The sequence below is a fragment of the Capra hircus genome, chromosome 13 (assembly GCF_001704415.2).
Source record: "Capra hircus breed San Clemente chromosome 13, ASM170441v1, whole genome shotgun sequence".
NCBI classification, from domain to species: Eukaryota; Metazoa; Chordata; class Mammalia; order Artiodactyla; family Bovidae; genus Capra; species Capra hircus.
Window position 1 is genome coordinate 5,210,615 of NC_030820.1, and position 11,366 is coordinate 5,221,980.

Consider the following 11,366-nt stretch of genomic DNA (forward strand, 5'->3'; position numbering starts at 1 on the left):
AAGTGAAAAGTGAAAGGGAAGTCGCTCAGTCGTGTCCGACTCTTCGCGACCCCATGGACTGCAGCCTACCAGGCTCCTCCGTCCATGGGATTTTCCAGGCAAGAGTACTGGAGTGGGGTGCCATCACCTTCTCCGGAAAACCACACAGGAGTTGGTGTTATTCTGATTCAAAGCAGAGGGAACCTGTTTGCATCTCAACTACACAGCATCAGAACATACATCATTTTGGATAGCCTTGTTAATGAATGTGTGTTAGAATTTGTGGATTATATTCTTTAAAATTGTGATGAAGCTAAATGTAACCATACCATTTAGTTTGGATTTTTCGAAGTTCTGAACAGGGCCCCATTTCACATATTTTTAGTGAGTTGTAACCTTTAAATGCTGATTACCAGATTGGTCTCATTTGAATCTTATTTTTACATCCAGAATGAGTTTTATTTTTCAGTGCAGCTAAACCTGCTGGTATCATTTCAGTCTAATTAACAGTATTTTGTGATCTGGGACTCCTATCAAAGTTCATTATAAGAGCTAGAAAACCCTGGGAGGTAAAATGAACACATGACCTCATCTCCTGTTTTGCACTAGACTCTAACTTGCATTAAAAGAGACTAAAAATGGAAAAAGAAAAATTTCATTCTTTTATTACGTTAAGCATTAACAAATGAGTTTAATATGACTTCTCTATGTGTAATCCCTTTTAGCTGGTAAAATGGAGGGCTTTGTTTGAAGTACTAGAAACTAAATGCTGCCAGGAGAAGGATTTTACTAGAAACAGAGAGTAGATATCAGTCCCTAAGCTTTGTTAATTGATCCTGCCTGTTTAACTGGGGAAATAAAAATGCACGTCTGCTGAAGAGAAATCTGTGGACATAAACTCTTCCTGTTTTCAAATATGTTTCATAGGTGTTTATCTTATTTAAATGTACACATAGTAGCCAAGAGAATGCAACTGCTGTTCCTTTAACGTCAGAACTATGCACGCTACAATAGGTGTCACTGTTTGGCTTGGTCCAATCATGGTTGGTGACTTCAGCTATTGGCTCTGAGCACTGGCTGTCTGACTCCATCTGCAGGGCTGTAATACCTACTCTCCTCCGGTCCATTCACCACACAACTTCAGCCGGCTGAACAGACTCACGCAGCTCCAGCACATCTTGATAACCTAATTCAGAAAACAAGCACCACGGCTCTCTCTGCCTGTCGTCTCCTCTCGGTGTAGCATTTTCAGGTGATCTAGGAAACTGGGTTATTTTTATGAGCAAATAAGAGAAACAGGAATCATGATGGGGATGTATCTAACAGACCCAGTACTGGATAAAACTTAAAACCAGTGTCTCATTCAACATAGTAAAAAGGTCACCTTGCCTGCCTGAGAAAAGAAGCAAAATATCAGCTTGTTGGTTTCTGTTTTCATCTCAGCTCGTGCTAGCCTCTTTTCCCTGATGCTCGCACCGACTTGGGATATCTGGCTATAAAGAGAGACCTACTGTACTCATGGTAGATGACAAGGAAAGGAACATGAAATGTCTCACCTTCTTCTTGATGCTTCCAGAGACGGTAAAGAACAGGTCCAAGAAAAGCTCGAAGAAAACAAATCCCAGCAGCAGCAGCAGTAGCAGCAGCAACAGCAGCAGCAAGTTGCCTCCAGTTTGTTATGAAATAATTACCTTGAAGACTAAGAAGAAGAAGAAGATGGCTGCTGATATATTCCCCCGCAAAAAACCAGCCAGCTCCAGCAGCACCACTGTCCAGCAGTACCACCAGCAGAATCTCAGTAACAACAACCTTATTCCCGCCCCGAACTGGCAGGGGCTCTATCCCACCATTAGGGAGAGGTAAGTGCCCGGCCAGCATATTTACTTGAAAAGTTTTCCTGGGTTGAAGTCTCTGCTTTTGCACAACCTGTAATGTATTTTAACATAAATCTGTGTTTCCTCTTTTCCCAGCAGTTTTATTGGTAATGGAAAACTGCCTTGTATCTTTTCCAGAGCAGTACAGCTGTTTTCCTCTTAGATAAAAATGTTTTTGTAAGCTGTAACATTTAAGTGACAGGGTTGTTTCTTTAGGTTATAGGAGACAGAAACCTCTTATTTGTCCTTAAGTCTAAAAAAAAGTTTGGATAACTTTAAAAAAAAAATAAACTTTAGTTACTTCCATGTGTTTGCAGTGATTACAAATGCAGTTGTATAGTTGGAACCTTTATTTGTAGTTTTACCCCGAAGTTACTCAACGGTTGTTTATCTTGTGACTCTTTCCTGGGTTTTTATGTTGGGGAGGGGGTGTTACAATGCTTTGAATTAATGAATTGCCTCTGTTTATAGAAATGCGGTGATGTTCAATAATGATCTGATGGCAGATGTACATTTTGTGGTTGGGCCACCAGGCGGGACTCAGCGGTTGCCAGGACACAAAGTAAGCAACAGCTGCATTACCGGTTTCGCCCTGAGCTCTCCACAGAGGGACCCTCTCCCTGAGCCCGGGACGGGGCTGGGCAGCTTGCAGGCAGTGCTTGGTTTCCCCCCATCACAGAGCAGACACAGCCTCTCCAGAGGGCCCTGGCCATGCTTAATTTTTTTTTCTTTGTTTCCTTGTACCCTGCTTTATATCCCCCACAAAAACATGCCCTCTTCACTCCCCAGTCATGGGAAGCTGTTGTGATAGGTTTGGAAAGTCATATGCTGACCCTTCTAGAAATCAGTTAGATGTGCTTTCATTTACTTCATAATGAGGGACCTTGTGTATTAACCTGTGAAAGCCTGGATAACTAGCAGCACAGAGACTGGTTTGCATGAACTTCTGTCTTTTGCTTTCACAGCCAGATCCTCTCTGGACCTTGGCTTTGTCAGTAGAGCAGGTGTTAGGTACTCTGTGTTCGCTAAAGCTGATCACTTTAGAGCTGTTTTTCTGGAATGATTTGCTGAGAATGTTTTCAATTTGGTGCATGAAATAAGATTTCCCCTTCTCCACAGTACGTTTTAGCTGTTGGGAGCTCTGTGTTCCATGCAATGTTTTACGGAGAACTTGCCGAGGACAAAGATGAGATCCGTATCCCAGATGTCGACCCTGCTGCTTTTCTCGCCATGCTGAAGTAAGCGCCACACGCATGTTTGGAAAGAGTTTGTTTGTGCTGTGTTTGTGCTCTGCTGGCTTCACAGTTAAGTGTAACTTCCAGGTAATACAAAAGAGAGGCCGATGAAGAAAGAGGGTGCTGCTTTACCTAATACATGTTTTCAAAGAAAACTTCTGTGCGTCGTTCCATGGAAAGCATGTGGAATGAAGCAGGCGTTTCTAATCACACCTTGGCATGGGATTTGGGGGCAAGAGGCACACAGTGATTTCATCTTTAATGGCTTATAATTAAAAATAACTTTCTGGTTAAGGATTATCTAATAGAGTATGTTCTCTCTGTGCGAAGTCTTTAAAAACACATAAATTGAATTTTGGTGTCACAATTCCAGAAATTGTATGCATTATTTAAACTCTACCAGTTAGGAGGCTTTAAAGTTTTCTAGGAGTTATTGTTTCCTATCAGCAAATATAAAGTTAATTATCTGATCTTGATGCACATGTACATACACATGCTCTCACATAAAGTCACAGACATTTCTCAAGGGTAAGAAGCATTTGCATTTTGTAGTAAAGGAGAAATTTTTGAAAGATCTGATCAATTTTCTATAGTTTTATATGGATTTCTTTGGAAAAACTTTAATTGGTCATTCAGAAATACAGTTATAAGATGTACATTTATTTAAAAAATAGTTTTCTATCTCATGAGTCTTTTTCAGAATCCAGTACATGTTAACCAGATAAATAGAATCTTCTTCTCTGACATGGGTTGATGCTGGAGAGTGTTATAGTCTACCGTGTGTGATTAGAGTCCAGTGATTATTCTAAGTGATATTTAGGTGATTTTTGTTGAGCCTTATTCTAGCAGACCAAAGTGTATCAGAGTTCAAGGTTATGTGCTGCTGTGGGGATGTTGAGTCATTGAAATGCATTACAGTGTTTGTTGAAAAAAAATTATTCATTGGATCAAGTTGGACAGTAATCCCACAAACAGTTAAAAGGTTAATATATATTGTTTTCTGCCTACTGAAAAATAAGTATTATAGTTAATTCCTGAACTTTAAAGTGTTGTAATTCTTTATTTAAATAGTCTAGTTTTGAAATCCATCTGCTACTGTTTAGAACTTTCACAGTGGGAGAGGTTGGGAAATTAGAGGCAAATGAGCATGTAAAGTACCACAACATAAACTAATCCACCACTTTCAACCAACAGAGACTTTATGACTTTTGTAATCTCTTAGAGATCTACTTGCAGAAACCTGTCTTACCTTCAGGAATTTTTGTGTGCTGTTTCCTGCCCCCCGCCACCCCCCCCCCCCCCCCCCCACTCCGTGAAGTTAGCTTTGTATATTTGACATTGTTTCTGTTGCAGAGGAGAATGCTGACACCAGTTTGGTGTTTTGGCATCACTGTAGTCAAGTGGAGTGTTCTGTTGCTGCAGAAATATGTACATAATTAGAAAGCCCGAGTACTAGTCACAAAGTTCCATTTCACCAAAGCCGTTTGATTCATCATTTGACAAGCATCTTTTCTTATAAATGTGTTGCCTAGAATATGTCTTGACACAGCTTTTAAAATTATACGTGCAGTCCATGTAAAGCGGCGAGAATCAGCAGCACAGCAGGTGCCATTTACTGCCGTGCCGTGCCGTGCCGGATCAGCACTGCATGATCACCTGGGGGAGCGGAGGCCAGGCTGGCTTCACCCCTGCCTTGTGGCATTGTCAGGAAGGAAGAGAAAGCTGCTCACTTGCCCGTTCCAGGGTGAGCGCTGCACAGTGCTGGCCGTGCTGCAGAGTCCTCCTGCGGTCCCCATGCTCCGGTCAGAGCATCACTGCTGTGGGCATTTTGTCCCGCAGTCTTGCCGTCTTGCCAGTTGCTGTCTTAGTCTCTCAGAGACAAGGAAGGGCTTCCTCGGAGCAAAAATGCAGCTTCCATTTGTGATTGCGGTCCTTTTTCTCATTGCCATCCTTATATTTTTTGTGTTTTCTTCCAGAAGCCTTTTAATTTCTTGTTTCACTAAGGAAAACTTAATAGCAAGTTGCTAAGCACCTTAGCTAGAAATTTTTTAAAAATTATGTTTATTGATGTGTATTTTTCACCTGTGCGCAGTTCTCACTGACCTCTCTTGGTCAACAATAGAATATGAAAGAAGCAGATGATTTCTGCCTTGACATACCATCCTGGGAGATTGCCACTGTCTCCCAAAACAGTAAGAAGTGTTTCCTGAAATACAGACACTTCAGAGAAGCACACAAATAGTGCATATTTAGGCTTTATTTGTCTTTTAATTAAATATATCTAGAAATAATGTATTCTTTAATTCTGAAGGTAGAAGGAATGTGTGGAGAAGAGAGAATTTAGAGTTAAAAAAAAAAAAAGCAGATACAAAGCCTGCATTGGATTCTACATAAAGTTAACTGTGAGATAGCATCAAGCATCGAAGCCCATACTTAAAAATCCATAGAACTTGGGACTACTTGAAAAATATCTTTTTAAGATCAGATTTTATTTTGTGCTTAAGGAAAATCCAAGTCATTCTTAATTAAAAGCATCAAGATGCAGTCATTGCTAACATTATAGTATTAAATGTATTTGTTTCCATCTGAATGCACAGAAACATTTTTAAGTAAAACTGTATACATATATTTTTCCTAAAACATGGGGATTATTTCTAATTATAATTCAGTGTATATATATATATATATATAAAATTTTGCTATTTTTTCCCTAATATTAACTGTCTTTGATCTCAGTCTTTCTCAAACAGTTCTCGAATCCTCAATTTTTTTTTTTCCCTCTTTGAGAGGACAGGGAACATAGCTTTAAAATAGAGGCTAGAGTGATTACATGAAGTTAATGTCTTTAATTATACACACTTTCTACTAAATTGAAGTGTTCATGATTTATGAATGTATTTCAGATGTTGTTATAATGTCTAATCATTTTTGTAAGAACTGTCACTTAAGATGATTTTCTTGGAACTAATTTGAAAGTAGCTGCATCTTTTCTTGCTGGACACGCTCATTTGGTGAAAATTCCATTTACACGCCGGACTCTTTCTTGCAGATACATCTATTGTGATGAAATTGACTTGGCTGCTGACACAGTCTTGGCCACTCTTTATGCTGCCAAAAAGTACATCGTCCCTCACCTCGCCAGGGCCTGCGTCAATTTCCTGGAGACCAGCCTGAGCGCCAAGAACGCCTGTGTGCTCCTGTCCCAGAGCTGCTTGTTCGAGGAGCCGGACCTCACCCAGCGCTGCTGGGAGGTGATCGATGCCCAGGCCGAGCTGGCGCTCAAGTCCGAGGGGTTCTGCGACATCGACTTCCAGACCCTGGAAAGCATCCTCCGCAGGGAAACTCTGAATGCCAAAGAAATTGTGGTCTTCGAGGCCGCTCTCAACTGGGCTGAGGTGGAATGCCAGCGACAGGATCTGGCTTTGAGCATCGAGAACAAGCGCAAGGTGCTGGGCAAGGCGCTCTACTTGATCCGCATCCCGACCATGGCCCTGGACGATTTCGCCAACGGTGCTGCGCAGTCCGGCGTCTTGACTCTGAACGAGACCAACGACATCTTCCTCTGGTACACGGCGGCCAAGAAGCCCGAGCTGCAGTTCGTGAGCAAGGCCCGCAAGGGGCTGGTGCCGCAGCGCTGCCACCGCTTCCAGTCCTGCGCCTACCGGAGCAACCAGTGGCGCTACCGGGGCCGCTGCGACAGCATCCAGTTCGCCGTGGACAAGAGGGTCTTCATCGCAGGCTTCGGGCTGTACGGCTCCAGCTGCGGCTCGGCCGAGTACAGCGCCAAGATCGAGCTCAAGCGGCAGGGCGTGGTCCTGGGGCAGAACCTCAGCAAGTACTTCTCGGACGGCTCAAGCAGCACGTTCCCCGTGTGGTTCGAGTACCCGGTGCAGATCGAGCCGGACACCTTCTACACGGCCAGCGTCATCCTGGACGGCAATGAGCTCAGCTACTTCGGGCAGGAGGGCATGACGGAGGTGCAGTGCGGCAAGGTCACCGTGCAGTTCCAGTGCTCGTCGGACAGCACCAACGGCACGGGCGTGCAGGGCGGCCAGATCCCCGAGCTCATCTTCTACGCCTGAGCGCGCCGGCTCTCCGCTTCACGCTCAGCTCGGCCACAGCCAGCCATCGGCGCGGGCTGTTCTTAAGGAACGGAGCTGTGCGCCGGTTCTGATTTCTTTCAACCTTTTTCGCTATGTACAGGCAAAAATGCAGCACTCAGCTTTTAACTGTATGCCGGAAAGCCAAATTCTTAGCAAGGCTTGTGGTTCTTAGAGTTGCTTATATCCACCCGGGGAGATTTTGCATTCTTTTCCAACTGCCCCACTGACCTCCCAGTTTAAGAAGATTTTTGGATCACCTCAGATTTCCTTTTGGGCTTTATTTTGACAAAGAGAAAGAAATACTCTAAAGTAACAGTAGCAATTATTTTTAAACGGAAACCCTCCCTCTCCCCAAACAGATAAACCTCAGTGTACAATTTTGAAAGACATTTTGCTTGATAATAAGTAATAATTTAGAAAGTAGACAGTAGTCATCTTTACCTTCTTATTTCCTTTTAAATATTTTGGGCATCTGCTTTTGGACATTGTGTTTTCTTAAATCCTAAATTCACAAGTTTGTTAAATTTTTAAACTGCAGCTGTCAAGGGAAGGTAAAGCAAGTAAGAAATTGGAAGTTTTAGATCACAACTTTTGCTACAAGCAGATTTGTGTTCCTTTAGTTTAGAAGACAGGCAATTCCAGTACAGAGGCTTCTTTTAGAAGTAACTAAATTGCAAAACTTTATTGTCAACTGGAGAAAAATTGCAAGTCTGTTAATTGAAACTAAAATAGTCTTAAAAGGAAGCCTGAAAAAGTCCCACATGACAAATAGTTTAATTGATGGCATATTATAATCCAGAGTTTGAAAAAGTCAAGCTCTTTTCTCCCTGCTTAGCTTTTGATCCCTGCCACTTGCTGGTTTTCAAAAGTTGTACTGTATAGAATTCCTATTCCCCCATTCCCATGAAGAGAGGACCAAATGATTTCTTCAGATGAGTAGAATAACAGTTAGTTTTGTAGTGCCACATGTTAATGTAATAAGATACTTTATGCATTTGTTTTTTTTTTTAATCTGAAGTATATTTTACTTAATCTACTTTGACCACACTCTCTCTTGTTCGTTAATTATGATTCTGTCCCATTCCTGGACTGCTAGAATCTGGCCTGTGACCATCTGAACGAGCCAATATATGCCTGCAGGGTTTTTAAAAAGTGGTCTGGAGTGATAAACTTGATGATACCTTAATGTTCACTGCCTCAGCATCACATCCAGTTTTCTCTTCCCCCCCCCCCCCCCCCCATGGATAGTGTAAATAAAGGAGGGAAAAGCTCATCAAAACATTCTCCTTCAGCAAAGGCTTGTGCTGGCTTAGTGCCCGTGACCCTAGTGGTGTACACTGTGGTCACTCCCAGTTGAAGTATCCACGTGTTTCTGGGCAACTTTTCTGCGCAGTGTGATCCTGAGATGGCTTCCCCGCCACCCAGAGTGTGGTCCCTGGCCACCTCCTTCTCCTGTTCTGTGAGCCCGAAGCTGGCTCTGGAGCGGGGGCTAGTCCCGGGGTGGGTATGTGCGTGGGTGCCCGTGCACACGCGTGTGCACCGGCTCAGGAACTGTCTCCTGCTGCCCGGCCAGCAGGGCTGGGACAGAAGGGTCCCCCTGCCGGGCCCACCCAGCCCGCAGAGGGGGACTGCCTGTGCTTCCGGGCCGCTTCTCCCCCGTAGACGTGGGCTGCTGCTTCGGCCGGCTTCCCCGATGGAGAAAAACACTGGATTACAGAAATGTTTTAATCGTCTTTGCCCTTACCTATGTCTATTAGCATGGAGGGTCAGAAGCTGTTACCAGTGATTAACAGATGAGTGCTCCCAGGACAAGCTTCCAAAATTATCTAACAGTTATTTCTTATTAGCAGGATGACAGATAGTAGTAGTGGCAAACTGTCTCTGAAACGGAGGTAGGTTTTCAATTTTAAAAAATATTTCTACAGAGGGTTTTGTTTATAAATTATGGTTAAACATTTCGGTAACTCATAGCTACCTCACATTTGGTAGACTATAGATTTACCTGATTGGAAGGCACTTATTTATAAGCCAGAGGAGAAGAAACTTTTTAGCACTAATTTCATTATACTAGATTGTTGTTCAGGGAGGAGTGTGATAACCTTGTTCATTCAGTAACACCCAAGACCAGTGCTCCTATTAGTAGCTGCCCTCCAGAGGCTGGGAAACTGCTGGGTGAGAGCCCCTTGAGATCCTTTGTACTGGATATGGAAGAACTTAATTTTATGATAATCGCTGTCACTAGAAGAAAAAGAAATCCGTCATCTGATTGGCTGGTGCCAAGAGCTGTTTTATAAATTTGAAGATTGTATTTAAAATTAAAAAATGTTATCTTTTAAATCCTATTCTCCCTTCTGCATTTTCAGTGACATGGAATTAAGGCTAATGTGCTTGCTTTATTTTCTTTGATAATATCAAATTTTGTAGCTTTCAAAACTAGAAATCATTGTTCTGACAAGGCAAGCAAGTGGAATGCATAAACACAATTTTATTAAACACTGCCCTGTAGATGCTTTTCCCCACGTATCTGGCAGTCTTTGTTGTCGTTTATGTCCTGGGGATAAGGGGAACTAGGCTAGCAGTTCTAATGTAACATTCTTTAAGCATATCTTAATATAGTATTTAAGTAAATGGTCTAATTTCTACATAATTATTGCACTGAACTGTCTTTTTTTTAAGGTGTCTAAATAAGCTTGCTAATTCAAGACACTAGCCAGTTGTGCATTAGAGTGCTTGAATTCAGGAGCTTACAGCATTATTTATGAAGGAAAAATATATAAATATGAAGTACCTCATGTTGAATGTTATTGTACTGTATTTTTAATGTAACAGTGCAGATCTTGTTAGACACATGAATGTGTATAATCATGTTAAATGCAAATAAAATAAAACCGGTTCATATATTTGTCTTCCTTAACATTTTTGAAGGTTCCTTAAAGTGGTAAAAAAAAAAAAAAACCCATTCTGGCATTTTGGTGCCACTTAACCTTTTACAGAGATGGTTTTTGCAGGAGCATTTGTTTGCTAAGTTACTCACATATCATTGATCCCTAAAGAACTAAAAATCCGGTAAAGAATAATAGAATAATGAATATGTTAACCAGTTGCATTGTTGAAAACCTGAGTGTTAAGTTGATGGGAGAGAGTGAGTGGATGTGTTTCTGTTCCAGTTGCGGAGTTTTGTAGTTGGCTGGCATTCTGATGGCTTCGTTCCTCACATGCCTGTAGAGCTCCCTGAGCTCACTGCTGTTGGTGGCAAATCACATCTAGCGTTAGTGTGGCCAGTGCTGCGTATCCCTGCTGTTAGAATACCTTACATCTAGGAAGAAAGATCAATGTGACATGATAGTGATGAATATAATTTTATGTCCTCAACTGGTTTTCCATTATATTTCCCTATATCAAGTACATTTATATACACACATAATTATATACATGCATTTTTTTCACTATAACTTTGTTTTTTCAGTATAACTTTGTTACTTTTGTACTAGAGTTTATTGTAAAGCCCTGTGTATTTGCTTGTACTTGGTTCAGTTTCTATAACATACCTGCTCAAAGGAATTTTGGAATTATTCCATAGAATGAGAGAACTGGAAATACCCATTCTTATCAGCTTAATTACAGTCTGAATTGCAAAGATCTTTAATCCAGCAAAATCTTAGCCGTTATCTCCTCTCTGGTGCTCTTTAAGCTTAACCCACATGTGTTTGTTTTCAATATCCCAAGGCAATTGGAAATGATCCTCCTTTACTGTTGGCATTCAGGATCAACACTTCACTGAAATTATACTTTCTTCCCAATGACTCTGACTTCCCTACAAAAGCCATGGACTTAACGTTGAGGAGAAAAAACAAAACAAAACAGGAAGGAGAAAAATTATTCCTGAGGAAGTAAGTAGCGTGAAACTCACTTTGAAAGAGGCCAAAACAAGCAAGTGGCGCCTGCAGTATCTTGTATTAGAGAGGACTGTGTGTGCCTTTGAGGTGCTGCACTAGAAGATGACTGTACTTTTAAATTTCTAATCAATACGTTTCAGCATATTTTCTGAGCCATTTACATTTATTGGCTAGCTACTTGCTTTGCTCAAAACTTCACGTTATCCTCCATTTTTTTAAGATCATCTAACAAAACTAAAACCAGGGGGAAATGTCAACAATAGAATCTCTTTGTTTATT

At 41.6% G+C, this 11,366-nt stretch overlaps 1 protein-coding gene across 3 annotated transcripts in view; it reads left to right on the forward strand.

Moving 5' to 3' along the window:
- Positions 1-10,105, forward strand: part of BTBD3 (BTB domain containing 3) — a 33,758-nt gene extending 23,653 nt beyond the window's left edge. For 2 of the 3 annotated variants that reach the window (XM_018056926.1, XM_005687816.3), the window contains exons 2-5: positions 1,556-1,838; positions 2,325-2,415; positions 2,973-3,091; positions 6,138-10,105. In XM_018056926.1, the coding sequence (XP_017912415.1) occupies positions 1,696-1,838; positions 2,325-2,415; positions 2,973-3,091; positions 6,138-7,170 (1,386 nt within the window). In that variant the 5' untranslated portion in view covers positions 1,556-1,695 and the 3' untranslated portion in view covers positions 7,171-10,105. Of the gene's footprint in view, positions 1-159; positions 1,232-1,422; positions 1,839-2,324; positions 2,416-2,972; positions 3,092-6,137 lie in introns of those variants that run through there. The other variant, XM_018056925.1, reaches the window with a different exon arrangement.